At 40.7% G+C, this 21,715-nt stretch overlaps 2 protein-coding genes across 2 annotated transcripts; both read right to left on the bottom strand.

Annotated features, from left to right (window-relative positions):
* Positions 1 to 1,702: 1,702 nt before the first annotated feature.
* Positions 1,703 to 9,221, bottom strand: LOC116250631 (uncharacterized protein At2g23090-like). Its single transcript, XM_031624412.2, has 3 exons — positions 8,885 to 9,221; positions 8,746 to 8,786; positions 1,703 to 2,059 (listed from the first exon to the last, which is right to left on the bottom strand). Exons 1-3 carry the CDS (start codon positions 8,955 to 8,957, stop codon positions 1,940 to 1,942), a joined length of 234 nt encoding a protein of 77 aa, XP_031480272.1. The 5' UTR covers positions 8,958 to 9,221; the 3' UTR covers positions 1,703 to 1,939.
* Positions 9,222 to 12,618: 3,397 nt separating this feature from the next.
* Positions 12,619 to 18,239, bottom strand: LOC116249626 (uncharacterized). Its single transcript, XM_031622789.2, has 6 exons — positions 16,967 to 18,239; positions 15,629 to 15,790; positions 15,381 to 15,553; positions 14,039 to 15,285; positions 13,813 to 13,946; positions 12,619 to 13,285 (listed from the first exon to the last, which is right to left on the bottom strand). The coding sequence occupies exons 1-6, from the start codon at positions 17,255 to 17,257 to the stop codon at positions 13,220 to 13,222; spliced, it is 2,073 nt and encodes a 690-aa protein (XP_031478649.1). The 5' UTR covers positions 17,258 to 18,239; the 3' UTR covers positions 12,619 to 13,219.
* Between the last annotated feature and the right edge of the window lie 3,476 nt (positions 18,240 to 21,715).

Genomic DNA, 21,715 nt, shown 5'->3' with positions numbered 1-21,715 from the left:
ATAAGTATAAACTTAAACAGTGATTTGGTGAGAAATGTATACTAAGTTGGTCATTTTTTACTTTAATAATATTTTTTAATAAAAAATAAATCTTTTATTAAGATAAACTTTTTTATAGTAAAAAGGTCAATCTTTTATAAAAAACTAAAACATAGTTTATATTAAATTAATGTTTATAAACACATTAAAAGGCTCACGTTTTGTCTAAAATATTTTTTAACACAAATATGAAACGTCTCATTTTTATCACTCGTTCGTCCAACTGCCTCTCCTACCGATAAAATAAGAATGTATATCAAAATTTGGGAATAAGATGTCAAAAGAAGAAGAATCAATAAATGGTTAAGTAACTTTGAAAAACTAGATTCAACATTTAATATATATATAAACTGTAGCCTGAGAATTTTTTTAACGGTGCCGCATTAAGTTGTTAATATCGCTTCATTCCCTCGTGAAGTATAAAATTTTATTTCATAAAGCTTGTGCTTGAGACAGCAGGCATCCTGTCCAAATAAAATGGCTATAATTGCACTCTCGAGATGGTAACATTTTTTTGCGCTTCTCCAATGCAAGAGTTCATGCCGTTCCTGTTTTTTCTCTCTTTATTTTTCCAAATGTGCCTCTCCAATACAAGAGTTCATGCCGTTCTTGTTTTTGCTCTTTTTCTTTTTCTCCTCATGTGACACGCCAAGCTCACAGAACACTTGCTTGTTAACGATTCATTCACGTTTCTTCACTCAGCTGTAGATTAAAAAGCAACCCTAGTGCAACCCAAAGCAAAGCGAAAGCGAAACAGATCACTTGGCCTTTTCCTCTCTGTTTCAACAGAAAACTTTGATCATTCTGTTGATGAACCAAAATTTTGATTATACTTACGTTTTCGTACACTGGTTTCTGATTTAACGGCAGAGAGATAGAAGAGAGAGATGGTGCCGCTGCTTTGTAACTGCAGTTGAAACTATATACTTGAATGAATTCAGAAAGAACCAGCGATAAAAGAGTAACAACTTATGATGATTATATGGATCACCCATCCTTTGCTGTCTGTCGGTTTTTGAGAATGCAGATTAAACAGATCTTGCCCTAGTTAAAGGCAAGTCACCACTCACCACGATTTTGATTGAGAAAGAAACTGTTCTTTCCGTTTAACTTTCTCACATCCTCTCGTGTATCGGCCCATTTTTGTCTCATCGAATTAAAAAAATTTAAACAATTTATATTAATTTTGATTAAAACATACAGAGGCCTATAGCCCCTGCAGTTTTTTCAGCTTAGCATCTTAGACTTTGGCTTGCAACATAGAATCCACAACCTCTCACCACAATGGCGGATGATGCAAAGGATTTTAACAACTGGGAATTTACCCAAGCACAGGTCAATTGGGGGAGATATTCCTCGATTTTCGACAAGGGGGAAAGAGAGATAAACTATAGGAGCTGTTTGATGGACCAGACAAGCTTCCAAAAGTAAAAAATAGTGAGATCCCTCCAGGCTGCTTTAAATTTTTTCGGACCGGAAAAGCCATCCGCATGATCTTCGATGATCATCTACTCAGGATCTACGGGACTCAATTCACACTTGTTATTATGGTATCTTGATGTCTGTTTTTAGCAGATTCTTCTTTCATCAAGGAGAGTGAAATGGCATCAAGCAATATCTCAGAATTGATATTTGAGATCAATGAGACAGAAAGAAGAAACAATTGAACATAGCTAACTTATATGTATTATATAAAAGGAGGTCTGGTTTTAGGAGGATTACAAGGTAGGTGGGCGCTGAACAGGAAGCACAGACAGTAGAGTGTTGGTAGCTCCACGAAAGAGTTCGTTACAGGCAGATAACAACTAGACTTTCAAAGATGGAGGAATTTCAGAAAGATCCTAATAACTGCTGCTCAGTCTATCAATCCGTTCTTAACACCCATCGTCATCTGTTGGACTTACTTTTGGAGGTGTGGAAAACATTGATAGACATCGACTTTCGGATGCTTTGCGTCTGCATGCTCCCTGCACTTCACTTCCGTTGTTGTGCACATAAACGTCTGCATGCACACCTTGCACTGCACAGTCCATAGACACCAATAACCAAATTAAAAAACAAATACCACATGAGATAAAGACAGATTGTTCAAACTGGGAAATATAATCTGGTTTCACCACCTAAGTTTGTCCAAATTCCTAGACTCAAATGCAAACTCATCGGCCAACGCTAAGACATCAAGGTTCACATCTCGATTTATAGATAAGCACTAATAAAAAAAAGCTAACAAAACTACCCCAATTGATAGCTTTGAGCTAGAAATTGGCGTTACCATATCCAAACTAAATCGGCTCACTTATATCCACCACTACATCACTACCCACCCGAAAAAGACCCACTGCAAATTGATTGTCGACTAGTTGCTAGTTAGTGGTAACTCTAGCACCTTGAAAATGTTCTCATCAGCTGATGCAAGTCTGATCTAGGCCCACTTTTAGGACCCCCGGGTGACATCCGGCTAGGGGATGCATTGCTGAGCTGCAACCATGCATGGAATGGCCACGATTGGGCAGATGGGCAAAAAACAAACTTTGTTCATCCTTGTTTTTGGGGATTGGGAGATTCGATAATTATACATTGGTTTCCAAATTTCACGGCAATCCGGCACTAAGGTAAAGAGATGTGGCCCCCGAAAGTCGGCAGACCAAGTGTGGTGCAGATCCTGTCCATGCTGACATAGTCGGGCCGGAGAAGGGATGAGCCGGCCTCTACAAGATGAATTTGAATTTCAAACACTTTATTTGAATTTAAATTTCCCTCCTAAACTAATTAGGATCCTAAATTGTTGTCCCAAATCTGGTGCATTATTAGTTTACTTAAAGGAGGCAGCTAAAATCAAGCAGGCTCCCAAATTTTGGCACAGCGCCGCCCTTACGTGATTTCCTCACTTGGCAACATGTGTTGAAGTGAGGTCCACAAGCTGCTGAGTTGTCCCCCAAATCACGGACCATGAGGGATTGAGGCTAGGGCCGATGATGAGATGTCAGTCAAAACGAAAATGGACACATGTTAGCCAGTGCTTGGTGGGTGTGCCGACAGTGGCCTAGCCAGGGGTCGGTGAAGCGGATGCAGGTCAAAGATGGGGACAAATCAATCCAACTCCCTTAAAATGAGCCTTGTCCTCAAAGCCCAACAAGCGCACTGATTTCCACCTGGTCCCATGGAGCGAGGTGCATCAATGTCGTGACCAGGGCGAGGGATACCTAAGTGAGTGTTGTCCAACAATGCTTGATTCGAGTGGAGTTATGTTGGCATGAACATGGTGCTGGTAGTGCCGGAACTTCAATCATCACGATTAGGCTTTACGGTCCATTGTGGATGGTAGGAACTGGTAGTGGGACGGTTCGGTGTACTTCCACTCTTAAATTGCCTAGGGCCAGCAAGGTCATGGCCATTGGAGGACTGGTCTCCATGAGTGGAGGTGCTGGCAAGGAAGAATCTATGGGCTTCAAGAGGCACCCATAGAGCCAGTCCAAGATGGTGGAGACAAGTCCCTTAGGCATCTTTTCTCGACTGAAAGAGGGCTGTTGTACCAAACAATATGAAGCATGCACATTGTGTCATTTGTTAGTTCACGGGTTATCCAGAAGGAGTGGGCATGACATCCAATCAAGTCGTCATTGTGTCATTTGTTAGTTCACGGGTTATCCAGAAGGAGTGGGCATGACATCCAATCAAGTCGTTGCACGGACACAATAGTGCCTGACTCTTCTTCCTCCTCATCCAACTTGAATTCTTTGGCCGATCTGTGATTCTTGGCTGCTTGAAGTGGAGTCACCAAAGGCAGGTTTGTCAACATTATGGATACAAACCTTGATGTGCAAAGAGGAGAGCCAGTCAGAGGAGGTGTAAAGGGTTCACGCGCCGCCTCCTCTAGTCTTTGTTAGAAAGTCCTATGCAAACTGTGGCTGTCATTGATGAGTGTTTCCAACACGGGATCCTTGAGCACGGTGGCAGATGAAGATATGGCGGCTGATGCCTCCAATTGAATTGACTATGCGTGGTAGAGGCTGGGTGTGCCAACGCCGGGAATGGTTAGGGTGTCTTCTACCCAACCACGGCTTTGTTACAAACGAGATTTAGCGCACGAGGGATCTGCACCAACGTACCTTGAAATAGATAGTTAGCAACGGTCAGCTGATTTGTGTCGACCAGTGGAAAAGCCTTCTTCAAGGTAGTAGCTATCATCAATCTTGCTCTCCACATGCCAGCCTCGCCTTTCACTTGCATGACGGTCGATAGCTGGAATAGGAGCAGACTTCATCTGATACCTCCATGCCAAAGAAGGAAAAGAAGGGCTCTAGAACGTCAAAGAAGTGTCAGAATATAGACAACTTGCTGGTGGGCAGAGGAATCATCCCTTACTCTGATATCACTTGATGCGAGCCTGATCTATGCCTGGTTCTAGGACCCCAAGGATGCTCGGTCAGGGAGTGTAGTGCTGCCCTACAACGATGTTTGGGTGCAGCTACAGTTGGGCAGATGGTAACTTTGTTCAGCCATGTTTTTGAGCATTGGGAATTTGGATAATCATGCATTGGTTCTCCAAATTTCACAGTGATTGGACACCGAAGTAGAGAGATGTTGCCCCCAGAAATTGGCGAAGTGCATGACAGATTATTTCCACGCTGACAAATTCCGGCTTAGCCAGCCGAAATAAATCAGCGATATCTCCCTCGTCTGGATTCCGATGAGGTGCAATAGTTCATTGGAAAGATAATTTTACAATCTTTCCAATGAGTGTAGGCATGCAAGAATCCAAAGTTGTTTGCCTGGGGCAATGAACCAAGAAAGAGGATGCTTGAAACTACAACATGCAGGAATAGTGCAGGATATGAAAGATTGTCAGAGAGGAGTGGAGCGCCCTCGGTTAAGTCGCCGGGCTGCATTAGGAGAGCCATTGTGCGAAGTTGCCAACCAGAGAGGGGTTAGGAGAGCTTCACTCTACCAGATGCGACAACAAGTCTAGTGCTTTCTTCCAACAAGGAGAGCCTAAACTGCTATGGGCAGGTTGCACACTGAAGACTGGCCAACACTCAGCTTGACTAGCCGGCACCGAGTGGGGATTTTTGTGACAGAAGATGAGGGGTGAGTGAGAGAGATTGATGTCAAAGCCAAATCTTCATTCCATTGCAAGTCCATGATTACAACTTGAGAGTTGAGAGATTAAATAGGCATAGGGATGGACCGGTCTACCAAATGAATTTGAATCTAAAATTTCCCTCCTAAACTAATTAAGATCCTAGATTGTCGCCCCAAATCTGGTGCATAATTATTTTGTTTAAAGGAGGTGACTAATATCATGGAGGCTTCCGAAGTGGCTAAAATCAAAGAGGCTTCTAATTTTGGCATAACTCCTCCTTTGGGCAGTTTCCCCACTTGGCACCATGTGTTGGAGGGGAGATTATATGGTATGGCCTATTTTTTATGGGAGTGCAGGATCCCTACACCGTGAAAAGGAATGAGAGTTACAAGGTCTACCCCATAATAATTAAAATAGAGGATCATACCCCCAGAGAGCAGCCACAAGAAGGGAAAATGGGACCCATAAGCTGCTGAGTTGCCCTCTAAGTGAACACACCATGAGAGATTGGAGTTAGGGCACATGATGATGTGTCGATCCACGCAGAAGTGGGCATATGTTGGCCAGTGCTTGTCGCTTGTGGCCGAGCTAGGGGCTGGTGAAACGTATGAATGCCACTGAACCAATGACAAACTATACAAATCATAAGGGGAAAACAATGCCCCTAATTCCAACCAAACAAGTTCTTGGACCGTTGTTCAGCCCACATAAGCATTTCCATGAAACCTAAACTCCTAACATTGACCCACCAATTGTACAGCAGATAAAAGGCTTTCCCAGTCTATCTGAGATATACTAATCCAGTATCTGTAATTTATAGATGGAAGAAGGGTGATCAGTTGAGTGAAAATATCAGTCAGAAAATATGATGCAACTCAAAGCAGATCCTCTAGTATTAGATCAATGAGGTAGGCATTAGATGTATTCAAAGATTTCAATCAGGGACCAAGATCCACTGTCAAAGCCAACTTTGTTATATTACAATGGTTGCTAGATAGTTTTTAACTACTTTATACCATCATCAGCAGCTTTACATTCTTATGAGGGCCATATTTCAGTTCAAATAGTATAATCAATGTAAGATGAAGCATTATCAGATACATTATGTTTAGGATGGTGAAATTAGTTATGCATTTAGGCACCAGACATGAACTTGAAACAAGTGAGTGACAACCTGTGAAGTGCGAACACGGATAAATCCCGATCTACAACATCCTATGGAAACTATAGTGTAGCCTAGGAGAAAGAACAGTCCCTTACCACACCTAAAAGACAAACAAATTGTTGGCTCATCCTATCTTGATTGATCCAGGCCTTGCGAATGTTCTCTTATCCTACTTATTTTATTGTTGTTTATACCTAATACATACAAATTTACTATTGATAGGAATTATCTTGGTCTATGAATCAAATAAAACCTCATATTCCTACTAGAACCATGACGAATCAATAAAGAACAAACAGAACCAAAGCAGTGACAATTCCCCAACCAAACTCCTAGCATTGGTAATTTGTAAATATCAGTTAACTGCATACATTAGAAGGAAACTGGAATGCTGAACTGACGAGGCAATTCTTGTGCAATGGTTTTTCACTTATTTACCCTCCTCCCCCCGCCCCCCCCAAAAAAAAAACACACACACACACACTCTCACACAGGACTTGCAATTGGATATGAGAAAGCATTTCTTTTTTATTCCATTGTCTTTGCTCATCCTTGGACTGGAAGATGTCTTTTACAGTGTAAAAGAGAATATAGCTACATTACGTAGAAGCTTTGATATGCTGGAGTTTCTCATATCTATGTTCATGGGCATCACTAACGCCAACACCATTTTCACATATCAAAGTGCCCATGTACAGGCACTCCAAATCACAAAAGTATGATATTCCGAAACTGTTTGGCTTTTTCAAATATTCATTATATTGAACCTATGACATACTCCTCTCACTTTGATTTCATAAAAAACATCACAATTTAGCATATAACCTTGAGGTTTCACAAATTATGAGAGACTTCTTATTTTCATAATTCCCCATGTTTTTATCACACAATGGAGGCTTGTGACCCTCTTTTCTTGTCTGTATTTCAACAGCCATATCCTGATATCAATTTTTCCATCTTTTTTCCCATTTGACACTTCTCAGACCCCATCATCAGCGTAACTTCTTTCTTTTTCTTCACTGTCCCTCCCTTGGATATTTAAACCATATAGAATACGGATATGATAAGGAAAAGAAAATGTCAAAAACTGCAATAAATGCTGTTGACATTATGCTTCAGAAAAGAAGAAGAAGATTGCTTTTTCAAGAGCCAAATGAAAGGAAAGCATCACAAAAAAAGTTGATGAGTAGCTAAATGTGGATCAGAATTCGATGTAGCACATCAAACAACAGGGGAGGCAGTTACAGGGCTAAAACAGAAGGAAGCAAACCAGACATCTGATTTTACTTGAAGATATCCTCCTTTAACAAACAAAAGTACAATAAAATTCTTGTGTGCCTCGAACATTCACTATTTTTCACTTGGTCCTTGACACAGGAACCTCAGAGAGGGTCCCTCAGGAGAACGTCAGAAGAGACTGTTTAGAATTATGGAGAATGGGATTGTCGTCTAATCATCCTCGTGATAGTTCAAGTAATTCTACTTTCCCAACTCTTTTGAGCAAACTGATATTGGACAAAGAAGCATATTATTTCTTTACCTCATTACATTTAAAATAATACTTGGTAGGAACAACAACTGAATCGTTTTATGCCACTACCGGACGGAAAGTTCCACTCCCGAATTTCAAAATAAGAGATTCAAATAGTATCATCCCTAACAACTTTAACGGTCTGCTTTCAGAGAAACGCAATTGCCAGTCCAAAAACTTCTATTCCCATCTATCACCTTAGGACCTCTTTTCAATCAAAAGAAATATTGACGCATATAATAAAAAGTGTCTTGATAATAACAATAACAACAACAACAACAATATAGTAATAATAAATCCACTCCGAAGAAGAAGAAGCCAAATGTGCAGACATTGCAAAACCACAAGAATTTCCGATCACATTCACGCTCTAAGGGAAAAGATTATGCAAGAAAGGAGCTGATTCTGGTGTAAGTATGTAAGAACTAACGCAAGAAAGAGTTGACAATTGCCCCTTTTAAGCGGAAAAAGAACTCCCTAAGAGTCCAGCCGAAAAATGAATGCACAAACCGACATCCTATTCCCATCTCCAACCAAAAGCAGAGGAAACCGAAAGACTTCGTTCTTTTCTTTGTAACCTGAGTTCGTTCTTTCGCGTATATTTGTCCGCGTTGCTACCCAGATAAATACAGAAGCTAATACGCCTAGAGGACAAACATGAGTCCAGCAATTACAACAAACAAGAAGAGGGAAAGAAAAGCCTACCCAGTACCCAGAAGTTACAAAAAAGCACATAAACGAATAAGGGGACTGATCGTATTACGAAGATTGAGTCCACCCAACTAAAAGGGACACCTGAGAAATTTGCAACGGTAGCGCACGATCTTTTAAAAGGGAAAAGAAAAAAAAGAAAAAGAAAAGAGGCTGGACGAAGAGAACAGCAGATGGAGATTGGAGGAGGAAAACAAGGGGCAAGAGAAAAAGCACCTGGATGGACATGGCTTTCTTATTAGTTTCCAGCTGACTCCCTGCATCAGACGAGCCCATTATCATGAAACGGTATGTGAGTGCGACACACACACACACACACACACACACAGAGAGAGAGAGAGAGAGAGGCACGCACCTTTGGGGGCCTTCATCTTCTCGAGATGCTTCTCGCGTGCCATCCTGGCCTTCTGGCCGTTGCCTCCTCCCATGGTGCTGGCTCTGCGGCTTCGAGAGAGGGAGAGAGTGAGAGTGAGAGAGAGAGATCGAGAGGCAACGATATTGATCTTCCTTCACAACGAAGGATGAAGGAAGGGGTCACCAACAATATTTAAGACCGCCCACCCCTGTCCAGTGACAGCCTGAGACGCGTAGGTAGAGGGGCCGGAACACGGAAAGCAAGAGATCAACGGAAGCACAAAGAAGCCGGGACGATGAGTGCGTCTTCCCCTCCCAGAAACCGCAATTCTCTATGTTGTATAATAAAATAGTGAAAAAATTAAAGAAGGCCCCCAAGTTTTGAAGGAATAGTAAATTGACCTCCTATGGTGTGTCGTTCTACCATCCCCATTTCAACAAAATTCTCATGGCTAACATAAAGAAAGAAAAACCTCGTGGTCATCAAGTAGTTGTTTACCTCGTTCTCTCTTTCCCTGCGGCTGCATCTCGTCTTGGTTGACTCTATGTTCCCTCTCCTCATCTTGAAAATTGGAAGGTGTAATCATGCTAGCCTATAATGGCAGGATCATAGGTACAAACCAGTTTCAAAAAACTTAGTATAGCTGATCAGATTAAAGATTCATGAAGATGTAAGTTTCTAGTTTGATTCTCATAACTATTATGTCTTTATGTTTTCCACAATAAAGTATAGTACCTATGTTCAAAGGTACACCATTATCAATATTGACACCGAACGGCCCAAGTTCCTTAAGGAGAATGGAGACCTTTGGAGTTGTTTGCAAATGGTGGATTATAACCTTCTCGCTCGCTTAAGCTTAGTAAGAAGCAACCGACATGCAACATCACCAATGCCTATGAGATGATGTCATTAGCTCATCAACCATGAATGTAGTTTCTTCAACCATGGGACTGGGCAGTGACTTGAGGAAGACATGTTAGCCACCCTATTGCCTCGTGTTTAGCCTTAATTATAATTAACCGTGGTAAATAAAAGTGGCTCTATGTAAATTCAGTAAAATTTGATTTGCGATGCAAGAAAAGTCAAATTTTGAGCAGTTATTTGCTAATATCTCTAGTGTTAAGTGGTTTCCTGTAATTTTTTCTCTCTCTCAAGTCGACATTGCTCAACCCCCAACTCCTCATTTATTCGCTTGTGGAAAGTGGACCTGGAACCTTCTAGATCCCCATACTTTTGAAAAAATTAATACGCAAGAGTTGGACACACTCACTAACGTCAGTAAAGTCTGATGAAAACGCGGTTTATATATATATATATATATATATATATATTAGTCACAATTGATAACTTCCAAGCGTGAGCTTCAAGCTATATTTAAAGACCTTGTTAATTTGAGTCTGAATTTGTTACAAAGTTATGGTGCAATACCAAATGAAGCCTTTATTTAACAATGGTCACCAAAAGCGACTCCTGGTGGAAAAAACTGCTTGAGTTCCCCATTTGGGCCTCAAAGCCAGTGTAGATCTATGGGTATAAAACTTGGTTTTGTGGTCACTGTTTGAGGGAACCCCAAACTGATCCTTTTCAATAACTCTGCTTCTACGAAACCAATTCTAAAAGGAAATGGAAGAGAATTGCCCTCGCTTAGCATTTTTTTTTTTCAAATGAAACTCAAAATTTCCAAATTTAAAAAAGAGTTTCCTCAAGTTTATTAAGTTCTCTTAAAACTTGGCTATTGTCATCTAAACAAAAACGAGGTTGCAGAAAGTGAAATCCAAGTTTTCAGTTATAAAAACAAAAAAATAGGGTTTTATTTTTTAAAAACAAACGAAACATGGCAAACTGAGTGTTTAAACAGTTGAGTTCCAATCAAAAATTAGTTTTTGAGACGTACCATCCAAGCGGTCTCTGAGGACACCACCAAGAAAAGTGGAAATTTTCCTTTCAATTAACTCGGAAAGATTTTTTTAGTTTAGTGAAGTTACTTACATTGTGACTTCAATAAATATGACAATTGTAACTTCTCCCTTCATTGTTCTTTGCATTGAATTCTAATTTTTAGGCATCAAAAAGAGAAGAATGCTTAATCTTGAAGTCAATATTCAATTTTTCCTTTTTAATTTGAAAAAGGATCTGCGCTCTTATTTTCTTGGTCTTTGAAACACCAAACTCTTTGCACGGACCCTTTTTCCAGTTTGCACATAAAGGCAGCGTTAGAAATTGTTGGGCCGGTCGAAATAGATTGACACAGAATCAAGTGCTGCATCTTATGAAACAACTTGGTCATTTTCATAAAAATCAAATGCCTGTCTCCACAAGAATGTTCAATCAATGATGAACACCACCCACATTCCATGATTCCATCCCCTCCCTTCTGCTAGAGGCATCAATCTTCGACGGTTTGAGTTCTCAAAGCAGCAGCACCACATCCAAAACTCTTCAAGGATGACGAGCAAAAACGCTGGCTTTAAAAAGAAAAAAAAAAGTGTTTTCTTTGATACCCGGTTTTACGAAAACCAAGTTTGCTAAGAACCTCGATTTAGTTGTGTTAATTTTCATATTTAAACTCCTTGCTTCGGAGAGGACATTTGAGATTGCTTAGATGTGTTTCTAGCAAGCAAATAAATATTGAAGGTTTATTACATGAAATTTAGAGTCAAACTTTTTCAAAAATTGAACAATGCTTGCATAAACGTCACTGAAATTACCACAACTAACGAGATAATGACACCAGAAACGAACTTTGAATGGTGGCAGCATAATCACTATTTTCTGGAGTAATATCGGTGAAATTCTTTTGACAAAAAAACCAATACATGAGAAGTACCACAGAGAATAAAATTCTGACCAGCTTGTCAAAGCAGGAACCAAGCAGAAGAATTGAATTGTCATGTTACAGGAAGTACCAACAGGAGCTTCCTGGACAGGAGCTTGCTGATATGTAGCGTCAAAACCTCATGGGGAAGCAGTAACTATATCTTGGCAAGCCTGCAATTAGGAAACCTTTACAAGTCCATTTTTCCTTTACGAAATCACTTCGTGAGACGAAAAACCTGCGTGGAGAAATGTATTCAGTTATGGGTTGCTCGGCCGTGGACTTTCTCATGGGTTTCAACCTTGTGATGGCTTGTCGACTTGGTTTATATGCAGGTATTAGATAACAGAATCCGTGCAGACAAAGAAGTTTGAATGCGAATACATCTAACCACCACTACGGGTATCGCTTTGGGAGGTAAAGTGCTTATTGCAAGATGGCCTAAGATTGTAGACGACCACCGACTACAAGGAAGAAAGATCAAAGGTGTAAGAAAGCATGAGAACAGCCCATGGTGTCCCATTTTTTTTTAATCATATTGCCAATATATCACCACTTGAAGATTATGTATATGCAATGCAAAGCTTTAGACGACCACCGACTACAAGGAAGAAAGATCAAAGGTGTAAAAAAGCATGTGAACAGCCTATGGGTCCCATTTTTTTTAAACATATTGCCAATATATCACCACTTGAAGATTATGTGTATGCTGAAATACAAAGCTTTCAGCTTTGTTATGTATATGCTGAACTACAAAGCTTTAGGCGTTGCTTGACGGATATAAACAGCTAGATGGTTGTCTCAGAAATTCAGAAAAATGAGATATTGCAACATTCAAAAGACAAGATAACCAGACTGATGGTCATTTAATCTGTATCTCATCAGGTAAGCTTTTGTAACCAAATTGTGGAAGAATGTGTTGAAAGAAAGAGGAGCTTCACGTTAGGAAAATGATATAGTTCCAGAAGAGAACAGCTGAATGTACACGATGTTGAGCAGGAATCGGATCTAGAGCAGACACTAGAGTTGTGCTGCATGGCAGGAGCAGATAAGCTCCTTGCTCCAAAGTCCTGAACTTAAAAAAATGCCCACCTTCTGTCACAAGGCCACAGATATGGCGACTCTTCTGGTAGACAAGATAATGTCAGGAGCTTACATCAAAGATCAAACAGGACAATGGTATTAAACATCTGCACATCCCAATTCAGTGGTATTTTAAATACACAATCATCCTTTGCAGCAGCAGATGGAGCACTCACAAGGCACTGCACAGTTGACCATGTGACGGTACTTTGGCTCTAAAGTCTTGAAGTTAAAATGTCCCCACCTTCCTTCACAAGGCCACAGCAATGGCAAATCTGTGGTGATTTATTACAGAATCAATTGCTACATTTTATGAAACAACTTTGTGATTTTGATGAAAATCGAATGCCTATCTGTACATGAAAATGTCCAAACAATGATCACACACCACCCACATTCCCGTCACCTTCCTCCACCACAATCTTGCCCGTCTTCTTCTAGAGGCCTCGAGCTTCGATGGTTTCACGTTTCCGTGCTTCTTCCTCAGCCTGAGACCAAGCAGCCTGTGGGAAACAAATTCAAGATTGTTATATTAGGAAGCATAAAAATCTAGACCAATTATGCACATCAAGAAGGAACCTGTAGGAAGCATAAAAATCTAGACCAATTATGCACATCAAGAAGGAACCTGTTTTGGCTTGGAATGCTATAAGTGCAGGCACATTCTATTGTAGAGTAAAGAAACTAACTCTTGAGACCTTGCTTCCCTACTCAAAAGAAGAGAGGCGAAACCTTCGCCTACAATACGAAGAGACACATGTACGCACAAACATCAAAATTCGGCTAATTTTGCAGTTGACAACAACCAAAGCTACATTTCATATGGTCCTACATTAGCAGTTTTTAATTGTTACTACTATCATTCAAGGATGGTTTAAAGGCTGGTGTAATAAATCCGAGCAGCACTCAACTTTTAAGCTATGGGACAAACTAGATACTAGATGGAATGCGCCAAAAAATTGATTCAGAGGATAATTAACTTTGGGTACCAGCGACAGAAACAAGAAAGAGGTGAAAAAAGATTCATCACCTTGTCTCGCTCAAGTCTGGAAAGATGTGGCCTAACAGAATTTCCTAAACTCAAGCCACCCCATGCTTGCTGCATCTCTCTCATCCTTTCCTCTCTAAGGGCTCTGTAACTTTTATTATGCCACGTCTCGAACCCTGTTCAATGATTCCACAGAAGTATGTTAGTGTATTAAGCCTCTAACAGTATGTTCACATTACTATTTTTTCTCGAAGAGGTTGTCTGTTACCTGGTGATTCCTTGGTTGCAGGTGGACTTCTACTTGTTGATTCAGACAGAGTTTCTGCTTGTACTTGTTGAGCTGCTTCAAACTTTTCTCTTTCAATCCTAGACAAGTGCTTCACCAAGACTTCTCCCAAGCTCTTTTCATCACTCTCACATTTTACACTCTTCGAACTTTTCATTCTACTAGCTTCTTCACTGGCACAAAATGCAACTTTGTCCCTCTCAAGCCTGGAAACATGCTTTACCAAGACTTTGTCTAAACTATCCACTTCTGAACTTTCAGCTTGTGGTTTCCGTGACAGCCTTCGCGTCATGGTATATCTGTCTGATGCCAAAGACTGGATTTTCTCTTTTTCTAAACGATGGACACGTTTTACTAATACCTTGTCGAGACCATTGTCGTCGGCTTCCTCCTCTCTTGGTCTGTTTGCATCCACATTTTCTTTGTCAGGCCTGTCATTCACACCAATCTTCCCATCACGTTTGTGTGCTTCAGATTTCTTTGCTACCTCAATTTCCTTCTCCAACCGTGACGAATGCTTCCTAAGGATGCTTTCCAAGCTTGGAACCACCACATTTGAATTCGTTTTCTCAGTTGGCCTTTTGGTGTCTTTAGCATTGTCTTTCATGTTCATCTTGGCCTCTTGCACTTCCCTCTCTAGCTTTGAGACATGCTTCACCAAGCAGCTTTCAAGGCCTCCTAGAAGATTGTATTTCTCTCCTTCTGTAGCATGTCTCTGCTTATTGTCTTTCACTTCTAAAATTGCATTCAGGCCACAGGTAGCAACAATGGTGGCAAGAGAAGCAAGTTCTTCTCCTGTCAGAACCCTCAGCCTCTCAAGCATCATATTAACAAGCTCACGACTATGAGCTCCAGTATGTGACGCGGCTGACGCCACATCCGATTGTTGGGACTCGCACTCTTCCAGGTCTTGACTGATTTGGTGAAGGTCTCCACTGACATTGTCCTTATCTTCACTAAGAAATTGTGGGAGGCTTGCCAGGCGAATAAGAGCTGACTTCACTGCTGCAGCGACCTCCTTGTCAACCTCAAATGCAGTCTCAAAGGAAGCTGTGACAGTATGGGTAGATCCTCCATTCTTGCTTGATGACGTTTCAACGACCCATGGTCTCCTTGGACTGCCAGCTTTGTTGTACATTACAACCCCCATAGAGGAAGCTGCCTTAAAAGCCTCCTCAACATTTCTCTCCGCCTTAGCAAGCAACTGTTCTGCTTCTTTGCTGTTGATTCTGTTAAAAAATCAACAATTTTTAGTACTAAAATAAGGTTTCTGCCGATATCTTTGTCGAAAAGAATTCGTTTCCACTGAATAAACTAGACCAACCTTGCTGCATGAAGAATCCGATACCAGGAAGCCTCCACCATTGCAGTCTTACGAGCTTCCATAACCCTGCTTGCAGCAGCTCGGGCAGCTATCTTTTCTTTTTCTACTTTTGAGTAGTGTGGATTTGAATGGCCTAAGGTCTCATCCAAAGTAGCGTTCATCCCACCGAGCTCCTGTCGTGAAATAGTTCTTAGAGCCTGTTGCAAGAACTGCCATATATAGATGACAAGAAAAAGGAGGAAGGATACCTGTAGTTGCTTTATTTTCCTTTCCAAGAACGACGTAGTCTTCTTACGAGGAAACCAATTTAGAGGAGAAGCATTTTTGCGGTGAGGCGGCTTCTTTATTTGAGATGTGGACTTGTTAATGGCATAAACGATGGAGCGTGCATTTTCTTTGGGTGATCCGTTCTGCGAAAGTATTAGAGTTAGTCGTAGAACAAGGGAAGAAGAACTGCATGTCCGCATGCACAACCATATGGTAAATGCCATCACACGTAGGGAAAAAGTCTAAATGCATAGCTAATCTAAAATTGACGAACGAACAAACGTTGAATATCCATCAGGGAGGAAGAGCAAAAGAATCGGGAATCTTCCAGAAGAGCATCAGTTTCTGCACTTATGGCAACAAAAAAGAATCAGAATGATGGTTTGTCCTTCAACCTGCCAGAGGAAACACGTGGGTTCCTTTTCCTACGAGGAAATACGTGGGTTCCTTTCCCTATGATGAAGTTAGGAGAACGTGAAAAGAGAGCAATCTGCTCCGTAACTTAATATTATGAAATGACAGGTTCTCAGAAACTGCAGACTCTGAGAAGCTAGGGAACGAGAAAAGCTCGAAACACCACGACATCAGCACGGGCAACTTCATCCTACACGTTGGACTCATTCTTCTAGTTTCTAAATTCAGATCAAGAAAATGGTGTTCACACAAGGGCAAGCATACTTTCAGTCAATGGCTAGCTTCTAAATTCAGATGACGCACACACTGATTAAGGAGATTAAACTACACAAGTTGAAGGAAATGATGCAGCATGTGCGAAATGTTGTAGCGGTAAAGAGAAATAAGATTGTGCTACTTGAATTACAATTTACTGAAAATTTTAAGATTCAATTTAGTTAAAATTTTCAAATCCAGCTTTAAATTCCTTAAATTTTAAGAGTTCTTTCTTCCTTCACACGCATTTTCTTCCAAAAATGTTGCTGTTCTTAGATTATCCTATCTAATTCATTTTCAACAGTCATTTCCGTGAATCGTAGTAGCTGTACAAATATCGTCTAAGACGCGAGAAAAATTGTTACCGACCAGTTTGTGCGCGTTTTGCTAGTATTTTCTCTTCGGTATGCCTATATCCCAAGACCCAACAACAATTCAACTGCAATACGCCAAGATACAGAAATAAGTCGATCCAAAATACGGAGAAATCTTCAGGGAATAAACAATCCTCAGGGGAGGAGCAGAAAGCAACTCTATGTATAATGTTCATTAGGCAAATTGCGGACTCTGAGAAGCCAAATTTTCCGGTCTTTGACCCAAAGTATTTGAAGGAGAAATCTTCGTTTAGGGAATCACGCAGGGAGATATACCTTTCTGAGGTTTGTCGAAATTGCCGTCCCGGATTCTCCTTGGTGGTTTGGTGATCCACCATCATCTTCGTGTTTGTTCGACTCTGTAGAAACTGAACCCGGTTCATCAGTTTCCGGAAGGGTGGATATGCCATCGGCCGCCGTATCCCTTGCAGCCTTTATTGGTTCTCCTATGAGGTCTTGTGATACTCCAACGTCCTCGCGTCTACTTGGATCTGTATAACCCAGAAAGAATTCACCGGCTTTCGCCAGTGGAGCGGGAGCGGGAGATAATTGGCCATCAACAGCCATGACCGAACTGATCTTTCTGTCTCGTTTCTTTTAGAAAGAAATGGCAATCTGCGCAGTTGGAAGTAAAGATGCACCAACAATGAAGGAAAGAAGGGAACAAGATTCTCTCAGGATCGGAGACCGCAGATTCAGAAAAGAAGATGTTGACAAACAAGAGGGACAAAGAGCAGAAGATGGGGAGAACAATGAGGAGGAGAGAGAAGGCGCAACGTTCTCTTTTTGAACCCAAGATTCAAACATGGGTGGGGCAAAAAATAGCCGTTGCGGAGGCGCTCCAACGGTCAACAATCAAGAGAAAACGGGCCCGTTGAGGGCGAACATTGAGCAAACGACGTCCATGGTCCATCTACAAGATGCACGGCGTCAGCCGGGTCCCCATGGTGGGGTCGAGATTCAGAACATCTTTACTAACAACAATTCTGTGGTTGCTGCAGTTATACCATCCAGCAATCTGCCCTTGATTAATCTTCCACAATTCAAGGAGCCCATGAAGCCAATGTTTTCATCTTACGTTATTGGATTTCACAGTAACCAAGTCCAATAAAAGTTCCCGACATATCTCCATTCCTAGACTATGTCAGAACGGCTAACCTACAAAACCTTCCTGCTCAGAATTTCTGAGTCAATCCAAAGGATTCCGGCACAACATTTGTTCTCATTAACAGCACCAACTGCAATTTCGATGGCCAAACATGGACTTTCCTCAGCCACCATGGACTGAAGACACCTGTTCTAACTTCTAAGCCAGAGATTAATGGCTTTGCTGGCTCGCCTAGAACATTCCTGTTGGAGAATTACCATCACGCAGACTTGCCAAATTTCCTTCATTACTAAGTCAACAGATTTATATATCTCCTCGCGCAGGAACAATGTTTCTGAAGTTCCAGACTTTCCAAACAACAATGCTGAAACAAATGTTCCAGCAGGATTTGTTCCAGCAGGTTTTAAATTCGTTGGAGGAAAGTTTCCTCTTGAACCACCAACTAAGGCAAGAGCCAAAATAATTTCGAGGACTATAAGCCACTGTAAATTTCAGAGAAATTATCCCAGATTTTGAAGGAAAAACGACAGGAAAATAATACGTGATGCTGAATTTCAATTGCATGTCTACACATGGAGGTCATCGAAAAACCAATACTTTGAAGTCTCGCCTCTGTCAACCATCGATTATAACTGTTGATGCAGACAAACCAACAAGCCCTTGGAAGGGACTTGCTCGGCCAAATCCACTTCCTCCATCTCACATAGTGCCTTTCATTCTTAAGGTGATTCCAAACTTGCCGTCTACAGCATAATCGTTCCTCCATCTTAGAAAATCTTGGCCAAGCCCCACTACAATGCTTTCACCGTTTTCATGATCACAGAATCGACTCTACTTGGGAGTTACTGCTAGCTTGCGTACTGAATTAAAGCATTCTTAACAGACAAGTTCCTTTCATTGTAAAGCTCTACGGTGTCTTCACTATTTAGACCATTAATATGAAGCTCACCTCTCCAAGGGTCGCTCCAACTGGCCAGTTCACCATTTTCAACTTGTCAGCAGACATCTTGTAGAATTCTAGTCCATGCTTTGAAGGCATCATACCAGATTGGGGAACAACAACCTCCAACTATTTCAACCCACTTAGGCAGCTCATCGACCATGATCAATTGATACCTTGCAGCCCATAAATGCTAAAGACACACAATTGACTTCAACATATTTCTTTAGTCCCACACCCGCTTCTTCCATGGGTAACATAGGAACCTCCGCAGAAATCAGATGTAATTTCTTGGCAATAGCAGAGTCTCCCCACAAGAAAAACTAGTCATAATAACCTCCATCCTTCTAATAATCAGGAGCAGACATTCTAATACCATAAACCAGTAAATGGGCAGAGAATCCAGCAGAGAATTGATCAAATAAAGTTTACTTGCATATGAGTGCACTTTCCCCTTCCAATGGCAGAGCCGATCTTGCATTTTAGAACAACTACCTCGCAGTCAGCTGCAGTTAATCTGTCAGGTGAAAGGGGCTGACCAAAGTATTTTGTGGGAAACGACCCCTTGATCCATCCAAAATGACTACAAATAGCATCTATTTCTCTATCTTCCAGTGAAAAGCCAGAGCATCCAGATTTTGACAGATTAATTTTCTTATTTGCAGTTGTCTCAAACTCATACAAAATGTTAACTAGATTATTAACTGATCTAGGAGATGCCTTAACAAGTACAAAGATCTGATCTGCATACAACGAGGCAGACACACCTTGAATCCCATGACCCATACTAGGAATTTCAATCTGTCGATTCATAACAACAGACTGAAATTTTCTAGTAAAAACTTCCATGACAATAAAAGAAAGGTAACAGATAGTGGGTCCCCTTGCCTCAAATCACGACCACTATCGAAATGTTTTCCTTCCCTTCCACCTATGAGTATTGCATAGGAGACCATGGATACACAGATCATAATCATGTCAATTCAAAGGGAATGACATCTAAAGTATCAAAGAGTGGCCTCTAAAAACAAGACCAATGTACCTTATCATAAGCCTTGGATAGATCGATCTTAATCCCAACATTCTTCGCCTTGCCTCTTGACATCGCGTAAATCATCTGATGGGCCAAAAGAAATGCTCCCTGCAGGTCTGAAATAATCCTATCCAAAAAAAATTTCATTCACACGAGAAATAAATTTGAATACGCCGTTTCCAAGAGCAATTTGGCCTGAAATATGAAATATGCTCTGAATTCCCTTTCTTTTGGAATAGAAACAAGATGATTTTAGCCAAGCTTCTTCACTAATCTTCCTTCATTAAAACAGTCTTTGATGGCTGCCGAAACATCTTTCTGAAAAAAACTATTAAGAAATCCATCTGGAAACCCCAAAATAGCCCAAAGTATCTCTTCGTTAGAGACAAGGCTTAATCCTCTCTGATCACCATATTATCTGACCCAAAATCTGTCAGAATAGAACCTGTTCATTCCCCCTTAGCAAGTGTCTCATGCAAGCATCATGAATTTGCTTAGATTCAGTAAATCTGCCTTCGTCAGTCTCTGTTTCACTGATATGTTTCTATTTAGATTTCTGCCGTTGACAAAGGTACGAAAAAAAAAAAAGATTATTATCATCACCAACTTTGGGCAATTTGGCTATAGCTTTCTGTTTTTGAGCATGATTTCTTCTTCTTTTAATGTCTCCGAAATAGATTGGCACCCCTGGCTTTCCTTCTCTTTTCACTCAAGATTACCAGGTCCGTAAGGCTCATGAAGAATAGACAGCTCCTGTTGAAGATTTTTAACTCTTAATCTCCACATCACCTATGCCAAATTTTATCACTACTTGAGACCAATCTTAACTCTGTCCAACACTTGGTCATTAATATGACCGTTGGGCAGCCCTTGGCCTCATTATTCCTATACATGAAAATTGTAATCTGCCGGTTGCCAAATGATTTTTATTGAAACCTGCTGGTTGCCAAATGATTTTTTTTTTTTTAAAAAGATAGTATCTGAATGTCCCAAAAACCGCTGTTAAAACCCTTGAAAAAACTGTTGCTAATGCACCTATTGCAATTGTTTGCGACGGCATTTTTTTTTTTTAAAAAAAAATCCATCCACCAACATCCAACAGCCTGCATATTTCAATCATTATATATATTTGGGTGATTATTGTAGGAGACATTGTTTGTATGAGCGAGAGGAAAATCCCACCGCTCGAGTGAACGGCTGAAGCCCCTTCCTTCTCCTGAAGTACAGAGTTGCATCTGAACCTAAGTGAAGTTGCGATTATTATCTTTAATTCAAAAGTAATTTATGGCCATGGCAATCAAACTGACAACTAAGTTCTCACCACCACCTACGTCCTTCTCAGATATTATTGATGATAAATGAAGACTACATCGATTTCAAGAATCAATAAAGTAAAATTAATCATAAGGGGTTATTTTTTAATATAAAAAAACTTTTAGCCCATGTTTTGGCCATAGTGATGAAGCCGAACCTCATGTTTTCTTATTTATGTTACGCCGGCCTCTCCTTCGGTCAAACAAAGTGACTGTGATTAAATAAAAAAGTTAAAGACTTAAAACATGCTTTTATTATTCCAAAAAACTCGAAACTCGGACGTGATTTGAACTTGACACCCCTCTTCGTCACTGCAGTTTCTGCAACAAGAGGGAAAAAATCAGAAACTACAAACTTCTGGACAACTTTTTTGATCAACAGTTTCTTCTCCACAATAAAGTACAGTGTTCCTAAAAATATCATTAAAAAATATATATGGCAACTCAAACGCAACACGTAAGTCAAGTACAAAATCAGACGTCTTAATCGTCGTGGATATCATCTCAAACCACAGACAACGTACATGCAAGCGACAAATAAGATACGAACCGACGACAATCAACCAGCTGAAGACCATGACCAAAAAAACTGGCACTAATAATGGATCGACTTCATTGCTCTTATCCATAT

This window comes from Nymphaea colorata, chromosome 3 (assembly GCF_008831285.2).
Source record: "Nymphaea colorata isolate Beijing-Zhang1983 chromosome 3, ASM883128v2, whole genome shotgun sequence".
Lineage (NCBI taxonomy): Eukaryota > Viridiplantae > Streptophyta > Magnoliopsida > Nymphaeales > Nymphaeaceae > Nymphaea > Nymphaea colorata.
This window is presented reverse-complemented; position numbering and strand designations above follow the sequence as displayed.

Coding starts and splice junctions, on each gene's coding strand:
- LOC116250631 (XM_031624412.2), bottom strand. CDS start 8,957: ATGGGAGGAGGCAACGGCCAGAAGGCCAGGATGGCACGCGAGAAGCAT. Junction 8,787..8,884: donor GAAGATGAAGGCCCCCAAAG/GTGCGTGCCTCT, acceptor CGTCTGATGCAG/GGAGTCAGCTGGAAACTAAT. Junction 2,060..8,745: donor AGAAAGCCATGTCCATCCAG/GTGCTTTTTCTC, acceptor TGGACTGTGCAG/TGCAAGGTGTGCATGCAGAC.
- LOC116249626 (XM_031622789.2), bottom strand. CDS start 17,257: ATGGCTGTTGATGGCCAATTATCTCCCGCTCCCGCTCCACTGGCGAAA. Junction 15,791..16,966: donor TTTCGACAAACCTCAGAAAG/GTATATCTCCCT, acceptor ATACTTTCGCAG/AACGGATCACCCAAAGAAAA. Junction 15,554..15,628: donor GGAAAATAAAGCAACTACAG/GTATCCTTCCTC, acceptor ATTTCACGACAG/GAGCTCGGTGGGATGAACGC.